We start from the raw sequence: 16,462 nt of genomic DNA, 5'->3' as shown, positions 1-16,462 counted from the left end.
ACATGACTTAAGGTAAGAAAACCATTGGTTGTAACTCTATACCTTCCCTTACTGTGATCACAGCATCTTACACCTGACTTTGTCACATGACTTAAGGTAAGAAAACCATTGGTTGTAACTCCATACCTTCCCTTACTGTGATCACAGCATCTTACACTTGACTTTTAATTTTCAAATTTAATGTCATGTACTTCTAACAACACAATCCAGAATCTAGCCAAATTTGTTGCATATAGTTTTAAATTAAGGAACAAGATCATCAAAAACATGTCATTCAGCCTCTGTGATATTTATGTTTACGTCATGGTCATCACAAACTTTTAATAGCTCACAGCTTCTGTCATGTTTGTTTTGCTATAACGTTCTAGTTCCATTGTTTTCTGTATATTTAGTCTCATATTGTACAAGTGGACCAGTGGCCTAATGTACTGAATAAACTACTACTACTCATTAACATAGCTATATAACAAGTAGTGCTTTCAAGTGAAAACTGTCATTCCTGTTTACTCTATGATACATGACACTGTATCTATATGTTTACAATACTTTTTTTCCCCTTTCTTTGTCAGAACTCTGATTGCAGGCCTGACATCGGGCAGCATTGTCGTCTTCAACATCAACTTCCAAAAATGGCACCATGAATACAGAGATGCTTACTAAGTGATGTAGATGGACAGGATGATTGAAGGAATGGCAAAGACACACCAAACATGATATATTTGTATCTTACAAATAATGGATAAGATGTCGATAAAAAGGGAAGGGTACAAAACACAGATAAATTTTACTCACTGTATATTCAACAAATTCTAACATTGAAGATTGATCTGTATATGATTGCAAATTATGAGATTTCTTTGATAGTGGTAATACACTTATACCACCATCCCTGCTTGTCTCAAGTTTTTGGAATGATCCTTTGTTAAATGGAACAAACAATTATAAGGGAGGGAGTGCAATGCAAAAGGATATAGTGGTGTAGAATTTTCCAGGTTGAAAATTAAAACTGTGTGTACATCAGATCAATGATGTCAAGTTAGGCAAGTTAGATCACTTTTTATAAGAGTTAGGCAAGAGAGTCGTCATAGTAGAGTTAGTCAAACTTCAGTGATTTCAGTGTATGTGAAACAGTATAATCAGCAAAAACATGTCAGGGGAATGGAGATGGTGGTTAGTAGGTAGTAAAATTTATCAGGGAAAATAAGAAAATCATGAAAAAAAAAACTTGACATGTAAATATACTTGATTCTCCTAATTATTGATAGAAAACTATGTATATTAACAAAGGAACTGAGTGTGAAAATAGTCCATAGGCTTAGTAATGTAGAATTAAATATTCCTAAATTTATACTATAGTCACAGATTAGATAGTTGGCTGTAGTTGTAGCTAAGCCAGTCGATAAACATGGTCAGTCAAAGTAAACCATGTTATTTCTCGTTTTCACTGCGCACCAACTTTAACTAGGATGCAGTAATTATTTTCAAAGATCAGCAGTACAGAACGGCTTGTATCTCCACTAGTTTTGCACCTTAGCAGGCTTTATCAAGATGTTTCATTCTTTTAAAAATACTCTATTGGTTATGAATTGAAATAATAACTCTATACTGCCCTTTTGACTTTTTGGAGATATGCAGTTTTATGTGATGTATGCATTTGATCTGAGATGGCCACCAGATCCGGATACCAAACCAAACTAAGTCAAATGAAATACCAAACCAAACTAAAGTCAAATGAAAGTTATTAATGAATTTTTTTATGATGTTAACTGTAACAGCAATATGAATTTATCATTAAAATAATAATATATCTATATATATATATTGGCTTTAGATGGAATATAGTAAATACAACGACAGCATGCTACATACCAGTGGACTCTTCTCTTGAAGTACGGCAATGTCCAAATAAAGCAGTAAGAGTTTAGACACCATGTTTTTGAATCAACACTTGGTGTTTAACCTGTATAAAATAATGAACTATGACATGAACTATGAACTATGACCTATGACATAGGCTGCTACATTTTAATGTAATTTTAAAGAAGCACAAATGTTTCAATCTCAAATAAGACAGAACTTTTTGATGCACAGATTAATTTATTTGTGTGTTATCAATCCCAGGTCCCCTTTATCATAACACCTTGATAACTTATAAATATTCTAGTTCATATTTGTTCAGACCACAGAGGAGTTTTAAAAAAAAGACACAACAGGTGTCAATATTTTTCTTCATTTGCTATTAGATTTTGTCAAACTTTAAATCTGCTTCCTGAACTGAATCATTCTTTTTCAACAACTATGATTTTTGAAATATGAAAATACTGATAGCAAATCAGATGTTGAGAATTCAACCATGTGACTCCTATCATCCAATCAGCACTACCTCCATTCAGACTGATTGTCTTTTTCCAATAATGAAGTTAATGATTAAATGTATATACAGTTAAAATGCAGCTGTATTTCAGTGAAAGACATAAAAGATATCAATCCCCTCCAAGTTTGGTTTCTTCTATTGTACATCATTAAAGTGACTTTCCTGGCATCCATTTAGAATTATACCACCCATATATTCTGTAACTTTGAGCTGGTAAAGTTTGTTACACAGGGATGATTGATTTATGATGCCATAGTATTGATTTATCGTGTGTATACGTCCGAGTGTGCTTGTATACACGTACGTGTGCATGTGTTGTCCTAAAAATGGACTGCACCATTTTTGTAATTAGAGGGGTGATGGGATAATAATGATGGGGGACCAATCTAAGTAAGATGTATGTTTGTCTTTGTGTGTGATTAATGAAATAAACATGAGAATCAAATCAGAAGAGAAGAAAAAACACTGTAAAACAGAAGAAAAATAAAACAATATGTGCAATGGAGTCCTACATATAGGGAAATTACATTGACCAAATGTCTAACAAGAAATGGGTTTTCAGTAGTTTGTAAGCATGCTTTATAATGTAAGGAGTTTTTTAAGCTAACAAGACATAGTGAATATAAACTAACCAAGTAGTACTAGAGTTGTAGCCATAACACTTGAGAGCTAACATATCAGTTTTGCTATGAACAATCTTTAGCAGCTATGACAGTAAGAACTTTTGTGTGGTCACACCACCTGTTATGTAAATACAACTTGTAAATTACGCTGACCTTACACTTTGGGGTCAACTTATTGTGTGATGTCAAATTTTATCAGTGTAAACCAGAAGTGAGGAAAACTGTTGATGTGAGAAAGTGTCTTGTAGAAGGAAGCTATGAACTTACTCAAGTGTCACTTGTCAGCTGCAGATGACATTATAGGTTTAACATATTTGGTGACATCAAAAGCAGCTGACAAGTGACACCTATGTTGTCATGCCATAATGTTTCTTATTTTCCAAGGCATTTGATTAATATTTTCTTCCTTAGTAAAGCCAGTGATGTGAATACAATACCACTGTATGTAATTGCTAATGTACCTTTAATAGTGATGTATTGAGTCTTGTGTATGAAATGTCTGTTTGTAGACATTTGACGTGTATGTTGTCAAACATCCTAAAGCTATGTACCACACTGAAGATTGTTCAATAAAAACCAACATATGCAAACAAATGTTATTGTCTGTTGTTATTTCACAAACCATCATCAAAACTAACATAAAGAGTATAAAGTTAGTCTCAGATTCAGAATCAGTTTCAGATTGGAGGACAATATCAGGCTAGTCTCATATACGGAAAATCATGATGGCACCCAATGAAAGACAAGATTTATATCATAGGGACTAGTCAACTACAGAAAATGTCCCACTTCTCAACCAATCATAAAACTTCGAAAAAGTAATGAGAAACATTTTTTAGAAATGAAACTAGGGTCAGTCATGTTATTGGAAACATACTATTTTTTATTTGGCATTATGTGTTCAACATTAACCAGACTATGAAAATTATTGTAAACACGTTCGGATTCGAAATTTTGAAAGTACAGGATTTTCTGTTAATCAAATGTTTCTATGAATTTTTTTTTATATATGTTTATCCTAAATTATCTATAACCTCCTCAAAATGTCATGTTTTCTATAATAAATCTTCTAAAATATGGTTTACCTCGGCCATGGATACGTTTTATTACTGCCAACAAAAGGATACTGACATTTTTCAACTCTTACGTAATAAGTCGTTTTGAGACTGCAAACAGTCGCAAATTCGCGTATTTTGACCTTTGTGAAGAAATTGACTTTTATGATGTATACTGCCATCTACAGTTGACATTATATTTACTCTTGTCTTTCTTAGGCTGGATAACTTTCACTTCTGAGCCAACAATGATATATGTTCAAGCAAACAAATATTCTCTCTATTATCTGTGATTTTTGTGTTTAGGCAAAAATAAAAAATAAAAGTTTTCTTTCGGATAACATGACTTCAGAGAGGAAGGTACGTTGGTCAGAATTTTATTCTATTTTATATTTATTAGATAATGGGTTAATATAACATATAGGTAATCACAAGATCAACGTGTGGAGTATTGGTCAAAGAGGTAGACTTCAAAGCCTCAGCCTGGAGATTGACCTGGGTTCGACTTGAATAGAAGAATTTTTTTTCTTATGGCAACTAATTATATAGACATAATGGGTTAATGTAACATAGGTAAATCACAACATGTATATGGAGTGGGTGGGTAAAGTGGTGGACTTTATAGATTACAATTCAATTACACTTGTAGCATACTTGGATGGGTTACCAAAATTCATGTTCAATTCATACAAAGCACTCCTTGGTATAGGTAACAAAAATCATATATATTTACTTTCAATATCTTTATTTATTTTCAATATACACAAATCAATTAAAAAAATTATAATTTTTATATGTACAGATACAAGGTCTAACACATAATGAACTAAGTATAAAATAACATGTTCACTCCACTAATACAATGTTATACACCGTGATTGTGGTTCACATCAGTTTTTACTCACGTCAGCCCGAGATCAAATAATTACTTGTTCACATTTGACCTTTTGACCTTTATAGGTCAGGGTTCAATATGTATGTCAATTACACATGTAGCATCGAAGTCTTTGATTTAACATAAATTGGTCTGTTTGGTAAATAAACCTTTTTTGTCTGAATAATCAACAGCAAAAATATTGTGTTTTTTAATTTCCTCAAATCAAATATGTGTATTAGAAAAAATGTCAACTTTTTTTTTTTGGCATTAGAAGGATTTAACTGATATATGTGAAAATCTGGGTAACAGGTTTGGTAACAAATATTCTGTAGAAAACTCTAATTTAGTGATTTCTTTGAAATCCATTAGATGCATGTCTTACAATGGCATGTACATAAATATAATGTATTACAAAGATAGAGTAGGTGTGGACAGAGTGAAATAAAGATAAAGTAGGTATGGACAGATTGAAATAAAACTGAAATAGAGCATATACTTTATGCTTTGTTAACATTCACATAACACTGAAACCTTGGAATACAGTCACATACATGTACTTGGCACATTGACACTGAAAATTGTACTACCAAACCAGAGAGACTACCAAGTTTCAATTTGGTGGCATGCTGTTTTTACACCATGCATAAGGTTTTCAGTTACAAATTACGTAAAAGAAAATACAGACACAGATAGCAGGCAAGCATACACTGCTATAAACAGACATATTCATGAAAAGTCACATTACACAGTAATTGTCATATGTACATGTAATTCAATATCATAACTATGTACACGATATCCTTCAAAGATTACAAACTTGGTTGATTAGTTAGGCAACTTTACTATTGATTGCTGAATTGAAAGAGTTGGATGCACAGTTAGGCAATTCAGTACATGTACTCAATACTTCTCTGCAGAGATAGACATCTCACAACTTGGTATTCCCATCCCATGGATGCAGAGTTAGGCAATTCTAGGACATGTACTCAATACTTCTCTACAGAGATAGACTTCTCACACATTGGATGTAGAGTTAGGCAATTCTAGTGCATGTACTCGATACATTACATAACAGATAAACTTCTCACAACTTGGTATTCTCATCCTATGGATGCAGAGTTAGGCAATTCTATCACAAGTACTTGACACATTGCTTAACAGATAGACTTCTCAAAACTTGATATTCTTCTATTCTTCTCCTATGGTCATATAAATATCTACATAATCTCATTTTCTAATCAGTTCTGTACATCTAGCCTGTTGCCTCAAAGAAACTGATGAGTGTTTGAAGGTCATAGTTGTCCAGGACTTCTAAAAGTTGTGGTACCTTGGTCTTCACATTTGTACCCTTGAACTTGAATTTGTCAATAAACAAATCAGTTATCATTCGTACAGTTATGTTAAGGTCAATTCCTCAGTATTGATGAAAGGGTAGGGAGAGGGAGGAAGATAATGGGGGAGGGAGACAGAGAGAGAGAGAGAGAGAGAGAGAGAGAGAGAGAGAGAGAGAGAGAGAGAGAGAGAGAGAGAGAGAGAGAGAGAGAGAGAGAGAGAGAGAGAGAGAGAGAGAGAGAGAGAGAGAGAGAGTGAGAGAGAGAGAGAGAGAGGGGGGGTACAGAGACATACAGATGGAGAGTGACACAGAATGAAGAGAGAATGAGAAACAGACAGAAACAGAGACAGGCAGACAGACAGACAGACAGGCATACATACATACATACATACATACATACATACATACATACATACATACATACATACATACATACATACATACATACATACATACATACATACATACATACATACATACATACATACATACATACATACATACATACATACATACATACATACATACATACATACATACATACATACATACATACATACATACATACATACAAAGACTGACATACAGATCAGATAACATATTGAATTTTTGTGTAGTGTCTATTAAAAGGATATCATAAAGTCTCTCAAGGTGACAAGGTTGTTTCTTGTATTCATTCTGTAATTTCTCAGATTCTTCCAGTATCTGTCTGTATTCAGGTGACATGAAGTTTAAGTCTTGTTCATGAATTTGGAGTTCCTGTGAATGATAACAAAAAAAACAATACATCATTATATATATAAGAATACTTGATTGCCTAACATGACAAACTAAAAGTCACCTATCTGGAGACTCTGCCAGTGAATAAATACATTTTACCAAGCATCAAAATCCTTGGTTTCAAAATATCTACACATACATGCTTATCAAGGCTGTGGAAAATATTGTTACCAACAAAGTACTATGGAGTAAGATAAATAGTTGCAGAAACTTTCCTTCCATTTCCAAATTATAATTTGACACCCCCCCCCCCCCGACTGCTCTGATTGCAAACACTTATGGTTAACATGAAGGCAAAAACGTCAAATCTTTTAGTTTAACCCCCCCCCCCCCCCTTGCCACACAAGATGACAAAGGTAACAGGTCAACCAAAGGAAAGTACACACTACACTTTCTTACCTTGAGGGCTTCAATCAGCTGGACCTTCTTAGCCAATAGCAACTGGTATTCTAATTTAGGATGGATTAGTTTGAGTGTTTCTGGTACACTTTCCTCCACTAAATCATATGAAATGTTGAGGGTAATTTTTCTCTTGGTAGCTTCCTTTGTCAACACATCTTTCAGAATAGATATGGTGGAAATGTTGTCTGATTTGAAGATACCTTCTCCTTTCCTGTAAAGTTATCATATAATTGCCAGTACTTGAAAATCACAATAGCATAGCTCTCACTACAAATGCTTATCATATTTCTAACTATAAAAAGTATAAAATCGTCCCTCCTTCACCCCCCCCCCCCTGCAAAAATGTCACTATTTGTTTTATGTTGGCCTTGTAACACATCATATAATATGTTATTATAAAAACAAAAGATTTGATATGTTGACCACTAGGAGTGCTGTTCAGTCACAGCTTTTTGACCAGATAAGAGGTCAATAATAGGTCAAAAATAGCCATTTCCAATAGTTTCTTGGCAAGTCATTAGAATTCTAAGCCAATCTAAACAGTTTTGCTGATTTTGTTTAGATTATTAAAGGAATTTTTAGGAACAAAAGTGTTTGATGAATATAGATACTTACCTGTATGCACAGTCCAGTTGGGTCTCTAAGAATGTTGACAAAAAGTGGAAATTTACATTGTCACCTGATGGTGTTCGTTCCGGTATTTCAGGTAGGCAGAAACACACCCAGGAATGAATCTCAGCCAAACTAAACTGTCCACTGAGTTTAAGAGCATTCATTGGTCTGTCAAAAAACATCACATACAATTATTAGAACAGTCTCAAAGATTGTATATGTCATGTCAGAAATGAATCCGTGTTTCAAATGTACACATTCTTGTCAAATAATCAAAGGCCCATAATTCAATCCTAGGTCAAGACATTAGTTTTATCTCATCTACAGAGCTGTAAAGATTACATAGGATCATTCACTTGTTCTGGACCAACTTTTTCCATAGCTTTACCAAACAACTATTTTCCTCATTAACTTTTAATGCTAATCCAGGCCGTCATAGACCTTTATCTTAAGTTGACATCATACAGTCACACTTTACATGGAGTTAGAGGTTCTCAATATGAATTCATCAGTCGGCATCATACAGTCACATTTTACATGGAGTTAGAGGTTCTCAATATGAATTCTGATATTATTCAGTAGACTTCATACAGTCACATTTACTATGGAGTTAGTGGTTCTCAATATGAATTCTGATATCATTCAGTTGACATCATAGTCACATTTTACATGGAGTTAGAGGTTCTCAATATGAATTCATCAGTCGGCATCATACAGTCACATTTTACATGGAGTTAGAGGTTCTCAATATGAATTCTGATATTATTCAGTAGACTTCGTACAGTCACATTTTACATGGAGTTAGTGGTTCTCAATATGAATTCTGATATTGAAAGTTGTATAAACCTGGAACTAAAATGTAATATTTAGATTGATATTTTAAGGTTGCTACAGTCCAGGTTTCCCATTTCAGTCTTACAAAACTGTGCAAAGGAAGATTCTGAATGGAATTGTCCCACGATTGCAACCAGAATGTGTTAGAATATGTAAATGATCTGTAAAGATTGAGATAAATGAATAACTTACCGTTTGTCATCAATGACATGAGTTCTTTGATGTAATGATAGTGGTTTGATATGATACTGTCTAACTTGACATGTTTTAGGTTGAACTCGTGGAGTAACATATGCTTGTAGTGTACCATACTGTCCTTCAATAGATCGTATCTTTAACTCTAACCTTGTTGTGTTGGCTTGACAACGATATGTAGCTAGTAAGAAATTACCATTCTGAAATTAAAAATATTTGTATTTATAAATTAGTAGTGAGATTTGCATGATTATTCTGCTGGACTTATAATTTCTAATAAATGTAATGTAAAGATGATTGGTTTGGACTTAGATGCATTGGTGATTGAAACAAGTGAATGTTGTAATGCACGAGTCAATGTAATGCCCGAGGGACCCCACCTCAGGCGATACAGGACAAATGTGGGGAATTAGGTCGTGTTTGTCATGAAACAATGCCCGAGGGGGTGGGGCAATTGCCTCATATTGACCTCCCTAGTCATTTTCACAGACGTAAAAGAGTGGTTGTATGTCAGTCAGAATTTTTGAATGTCCCACCCATGGGGTGGGGGAAATGTTGGGAGTTTTACTTGTTTTAGGTGGGGATTTTTCCAGAATGTCTTGCCCCAGGGGGTGGGGCATTTGACAAATTTTATAAGACTAATTTCCAAATCCCCACTATGCCCTGAGGTGGGAGGTTGACATTGACTCATGCATAAACCACACTAAGAATACATGATTTTTTTTCATGCAATTCAAGAGCTCGGTTTATTCTTTACCTCAGTATCACAAGCACTATAGCTGACCACAGCTGAATTTTTATCCACATCTAAGAGGTCAATTGGTACATCACTTTGTAGCAAGACATTATCAATGGCCATTTGTACTTCAATACTTAATGTATAACTGGCATCATCTCTGTTCAGTGAAAACTTATCATTGATGTTAAAATGTGGAATGGCAGACACTGCTTTGTTACTGTGAGAAGAACTCTGGTATTTCTCTCTCTCATTCATCACTTTTCTCTGTAGTTCTTCCAATTCTTGTCTGTAGACATAAAAGATTGAATCAATGTGATTGCTAGATAAGGGTGTTAGATAGGTAAAATCTACCCGCCTTCCCCAGTCATTTGATCAGATTGTTTTGTTAATACCGGCTATACATACTGGTAGGTAAAAATTTATCTGCGCTCCCTGGAATTTCTGACAAGTATACATGGTTAAATTGATATGGGTTGTTCAGTCATATCACCAATGTTTTTGTCAAGGACAAAATATCTTAACTGTATTAAGTTCCCCTATCATTTAACAAGGTTTCCCTACCAGTGTTGATGTTCAGGGCAGTAAGTATGTAATATCAACCTGAGTTCACATGTATTTTACCAGGATTTCCTACCAGTGTTTTTGTTAGGGACAATAAATATAATAGATGCAATATATTATCCCATCCAACCTGATATGCACAATTTTGGCCTGTATTTCATCCCTAACTTTGACCTACCTGATATGCACAATTTTGGCCTGTATTTCATCCCTAACTTTGACCTACCTGATATGCACAATTTTGGCCTGTATTTCATCCCTAACTTTGACCTACCTGATATGCACAATTTTGGCCTGTATTTCATCCCTAACTTTGACCTACCTGATATGCACAATTTTGGCCTTTATTTCATCACTAACTTTGACCTACCTGATATGCACAAGTTTGGCCTGTATTTCATCACTAACTTTGACCTACCTGATATGCACAAGTTTGGCCTGTATTTCATCACTAACTTTGACCTACCTGATATGCACAAGTTTGGCCTGTATTTCATCCCTAACTTTGACCTACCTGATATGCACAAGTTTGGCCTGTATTTCATCACTAACTTTGACCTACCTGATATGCACAATTTTGGCCTTTATTTCATCACTAACTTTGACCTACCTGATATGCACAAGTTTGGCCTGTATTTCATCACTAACTTTGACCTACCTGATATGCACAAGTTTGGCCTGTGTTTCATCACTAACTTTGACCTCAGCACCTGGTCCTACTTCTTTGTGTTGAGGTTCAGTAGTCAATCCCATAATCCAACCTATAGAAAAGGAATCAAACAAAAAATTGTAAAGTATTCTTCACTGATGACACTTAGAAAAAAAATGAATTTTTTACAGTATAATGGTGAAGATACCTATTGTTGGATACAATCATTGTAGTTTGTGGTAAGTGAAATGACTTCAATTCAGAACATACTAATCATCCAATTCATACAAGTATGGCTGAAAGTTACACTCTATGTAAAGCTAGCCAGTAACAAGAGATGCTCAGAAAAAAAACTTTTTGTTTCAGAGCAAAATTGTACATGATTTACAAACAACCGTTTTTCAATAGTGAACTCTGGTATTATGCCAATAAAGGTAAATTCTGATAGTGGTTAGAATTTGGGATAAGTATAAAAGTTTGTATTGAACTCAAGATGTGACGTGTAAACAAAACTTTTCATTCAGGCATGCAGGACAACCGCTGGATTTTAAAGTCAATTTTCGGTTATTTTGATAGTTTACAATAAATGTAGTGATACTTGGAAATGAACAACCTGAGATTAAATCTGAAATATTCACTTTGAATACTATGTGTGGTGTGGATGGAATATGTGTATTTGTATGTGTCAACTGACAAATGTATGGTGAATCCATAGACCATGGAGGGTACCTTCAAAACATCTATGGTGAATCACAGAATATCTTACCAGCGTAAGTACAGGCAATGATTTCATCATAGTTAGCAGTACCAACAACACCACCTTGAATAGAGCCTACACTCTCATTTAGGGTCTAGGAATGAACAGAACAAGATGTCAGGATATATCAAAAGTATAAACTCCACACTTTGTATACAACTGATGAAAATTCTGTATCACAGAGAACTTGAAAACAGAGCTACATTGTATAGGATATTAGAAGTTTGATAACATATATGTGCAAGACTCTGAGTGCACAAAGGGTTCATTGTCTAAATAACTTGATAATACAAGTTCCCAAAGAAGGTACTTCATAAATGGAGCAATCTGATTCCAAACCACTATCTTGTCTTGTCTTAGTACACTTATATGTATTTATACTATAATCTCTATATAGTTACATACTATGATGCTATCATACTGATTCTGCCAAAGCATTGTTTTCTTATTTTAGAAGTTACCTGACTAAATCTATGTATAGGTTCATCAGATTCATCATAACCATAGACTTCAACTAAGCCATCATCTCTACCTAGCAACAGATCTTGTACACCATCTGCTGTGATGTCATAGTTCTCAATACACAGCACACCCCCGTATCTCTTCTCATTTGGTAGCTCCCATCGATGGCTAGGTCCAAGACTAATGGTGAAATAAACATGCTGTTGAATTTGACAACTCACGAAACAAACATTTGTCTATATAGATATCACTAGACTGGTATGAATAGCTAAATTTAGTTCAGAGACTTGGCTATCTGGCTGTGACAGTGCCATTATACAAGCCAGTATGTCATGTCATATAGTTAAGTCTCTGGACTATTAACGTTAAATTGAAACAATGTATGAGGATGGAATTACAAATGTCTGAGCTACAAATCTATTATTACATATACTTATATTTTTCTCAAGTTTTGAGGGAGAATTTAAAACGTTGGAACATCACTTCATAATTACCAGTATGATACATCACAAAACATAATTCAAAATTTATTGAACATATATTTATTTTAACTGAAGAAAGAAACAGCTTCAAGGTTCAAGGGAGGAAATGAAATGAAATCGTTTATAGTAATGAAATGAACACAGCAACTCAAATTTACAACTAGTGTGCGTGCATTTCTAAATTTATCTTTTATCTGGTGGTGGCAAAATAGACATAAAGGCAAAACAGCAAGCAACAAATAAACAAACAAATAAACAAACAAACAAACAAACAAAAACAAGCATTGCAGCATCAAAACTTACGCAAACTCTTCCCTACTCCTATGCAGCCAAAAAATAAGGGAAAATGGAGATGAAAATAAAATATCGTACTTCTACTCACTACGAAGGTTAAGGGTGGAAATCTATTGGTGGAAATAGTCCCTAGAAAGTAATGTACCTCAATAACAACCTTGACTTTAGACTCTTTTACAAATGTGGAGGTGAGATGGCAAGGTGTATAAAGTGTACATAGTGAAAATATGACAAGATGTTAGTTGTATGTCTCTTGTGCAGAACAAAATGTACATGATATGTATCTTTGTATTGCTACATGTAAAGAGCGCCATCAGTGGTCAGAGTGTGGATATCAAAATCTTCCCTTACAGAAGGTAAAATTAAAAACGCAATGGTTGGTATTTTAGCTGATGTGATGACCTGGTGAAAGCTACTCTTTTATTACAGAATTCACTGCTAGATACAAAAACTAGGTTATGTCTACTTACCTGCTGATTTGTACTAATCCTACTTTGCCATCTGCTGTACCATACAACAACTCCTCCCCTTCCTCACCTGCAATATGACATCAAAATGTTAATATCCATAAAAACTTTTTGACAAAAAAATGGCACATGTATAGGAGTTAGATGATTTATGCACACATGTGTTCATATATACCTAAAAAGTATCAGTGGTATAGAATGGGAATACATTATATTTCATGTACCATGCACCTCACAAACAAATTTTATAAATTTAAGTTCTTGTGATCTCTCTAAAAACTGTAAAGCTTGTTCCGGGTCCTTGTAAAATAATAAAAGAAATTCAAGAAATTTTGGGGTTCACCATCAAGAAAAATGACAATCTCTTATTTCTCCATTAATTAAGTTGACACACAGACAGTATTCAGCAGCCATATTGGATTCTAAAATGACTAGATTTTGATAACATTTTGACCTCTATTGCAAAAACATTGTATTGTGACCCTCAGAATCCATTTGAGTTTTGTTTAATAAATTAACAGCAAAAGTTAACTAAGTCCTACAAACTATAACAAACTTTATCAAATCACAAAAATTACTGAACTAGCATTTCTGTGAAGTACATGCATAAAACAATGTTGTTAAGCAGGTAAAATCTACCTGAAATCTCCTGTCATTTTACCAGGGTTCCCTACCAGTGGTTATGTTAAGGGCGATTGGCAGGTAAAATCTACCCGAGTTCTCCTGTCATTTTACCAGGGTTCCCTACCAATATTATGGTACAATGTGTTGGAAACTCCATATGCCAGTTTTACTCTATTTACCCCTTTCTGCTTCTGGAGTTCTCAAACCTTAGCCAAAACACTGCATGAAATCATAAAGCAAAGTCTGCATGTGTTGTGAGTTGTATAGCCTACATTACCTCCATTTCCTGCCAACAGACTCATACACAATGGTGGACCAGGTACTTCTACTTCGTACAGTAAATCTGAGTTCTTTAGTACCCTTAGAACTCTGTCCTGACATGCTAGGATAGGAGTGACATCAGATACACGGGTCATATCAAGACATATAACATCATTGATCATATCACTACATAGATAATAATTCTGATCTTTGCAGTCCACATAATGGTTGTAGATGTAGTTACCAGAGATAAAAAGATGACTGCCTGCTACCCACCTTGTGAAAAATATTAACAGTAATATCAGTAGTGGACACATGTACCACATGAGTAGTGGACACATGTACCACACAGAATGCCATATCAGCATTTCAACCACAGTCTTATAAACACTGAAAAAGAGACACTATTGCTTGAAACATTTGGTTTAATTATTTCCTATCATTAATTATTTCTAATATAATGTTACTGTGAATACATGCTGTCAATGGCATTAAAAACATCTTGTGGCATTGGTAGCACAGTTCATGGCATTATTAAGGGTTTCTAGAGTACATATACTAAATGAAGTCATGTAATGCCTGAATACCAGATCTTTAAGTGATGGCTAAGTATACATTTGGTAAGTAGTATGAGGATGAGTGGCAAATTTACTTACCCTGCATTCCTAAATTTGACACATGTACTTACATTGTTTTGACACTTTCTGTCAGATTGGTATCAAATCCCAAGAACTGTTTGCCTTTCTTTGAATATCCTCTAACTTCTGGACCTGTTGCAACAAATATTTTCTCTAGAGGTGTACCAATAGTACCTCCTAGTTCTAATCTCGTAATCTTTGAACTTGGCAATGTCTTGAAGATAGGCTAAAAGAGAGATATTACAAAACTAATAAAATAACAATGTATTCAATGTGTAATACAAATATTTAAAAGCAGTAAACCCTGAACAGAAATGCTCAAAATACTAGCAATCTGCTATATGCTTTCAAGAAAGTTAGGACTGATTTCTGATAAAACCACAAAAGTCATAAAGTCAATTCATTTTAGATGTTTATTTTTTGGACAGTTAGAAATATATTTCCATAACTGTACTGTACCTTCAAACCTGATACACACTGCAAGTATGAAGCTAACCTTTCACACCTCCAGTTTAATTGTTCAACATGTCCAGCTGCTATTTTATGACTAAATTTGGCTCATTCTGTTAGACTTAGTGAGGACACTGAAGGACTAACAAGTGATGTGCTTTGAATTAAACATGTCTCTTTCTAGAGAACTTTAATATGTATTTGAAACTGTTATTTTCTAATACCACCAAACATAAATTTCCTACCACTGGTTCTCCTTTCTTCATACCAAAACACTGCAACACACCAGTTTGATCAGCCACTGCTACTTTCTGTGGAGCTTTATATTTCTTTTCTGGTAGCAATCTCATTGTCTTTGGTGCTGTTACCCCAACCTGAAACAAGGAAATCAATGTGAAATAATTACTACACAAGTTTAATTTATGAAACTGAAAATTACATCCATGCACTGATGTAGTAATAAATTCTAAATGTATTCTAACTTTGGAAATGAAAATGAAATGAACGCACCAAAAACAGATCATCATCATCATCATCATCATCATCATCATTTCATTCATCCACCCATTCATTCATTCAGTCGTTCATTCATTCATTCATTCATTCATTCACAACAAGACATGAAAACCTACCTGGAGGTAATCAACACGTTGTAAATTTAGTTCCATCATATTGGCAGATTTCTAAACAGTTTCTCCTTCGCTTGCAATGTGAACGATGGGTTGTGTGACACTGACACTGTAGTAAAGTGGAAGTGAAAGAGTTCAGTAGATTTCGGTAACGGCAGCGATTGTATGTGCTGGATACCAACTTCAGGTTGATTTTTTTAACGGGTGCTAGTTGAAGTAATGCAGCGAACATGCAACAATTACTCTTCCATCGTTACAGAAACAAAGTGCTAGGTGCTTGTTGCTACACAAACGGATGTTATGCTCCAGTACAAAAATTCAAAATGGCGTCTTAGACCCCATAAGTTACCTTTAATGCAGATCA

At 34.5% G+C, this 16,462-nt stretch overlaps 2 protein-coding genes across 2 annotated transcripts in view; one reads left to right on the top strand and one right to left on the bottom strand.

The window, feature by feature from the left end:
* The window catches only part of LOC144438727 (neurobeachin-like), a 236,538-nt gene extending 232,965 nt beyond the window's left edge, over positions 1-3,573 (top strand). The window contains 1 exon segment of the mRNA XM_078127879.1: positions 570-3,573. Within this exon segment, the coding sequence (XP_077984005.1) occupies positions 570-660 (91 nt within the window). The 3' untranslated portion in view covers positions 661-3,573.
* A 1,280-nt stretch (positions 3,574-4,853) lies between these two features.
* On the bottom strand, positions 4,854-16,394 carry LOC144438574 (BBSome complex member BBS7-like). The gene is made up of 14 exons (XM_078127658.1): positions 16,102-16,394; positions 15,715-15,843; positions 15,070-15,245; positions 14,398-14,657; positions 13,500-13,566; positions 12,253-12,433; positions 11,801-11,885; positions 11,044-11,146; positions 9,843-10,110; positions 9,083-9,285; positions 8,060-8,224; positions 7,442-7,655; positions 6,898-7,021; positions 4,854-6,318 (listed from the first exon to the last, which is right to left on the bottom strand). The coding sequence occupies exons 1-14, from the start codon at positions 16,138-16,140 to the stop codon at positions 6,182-6,184; spliced, it is 2,151 nt and encodes a 716-aa protein (XP_077983784.1). The 5' UTR covers positions 16,141-16,394; the 3' UTR covers positions 4,854-6,181.
* Between the last annotated feature and the right edge of the window lie 68 nt (positions 16,395-16,462).

This window comes from Glandiceps talaboti, chromosome 8, assembly GCF_964340395.1.
Source record: "Glandiceps talaboti chromosome 8, keGlaTala1.1, whole genome shotgun sequence".
In the NCBI taxonomy this organism is placed as follows: domain Eukaryota; kingdom Metazoa; phylum Hemichordata; class Enteropneusta; family Spengelidae; genus Glandiceps; species Glandiceps talaboti.
This window is presented reverse-complemented; position numbering and strand designations above follow the sequence as displayed.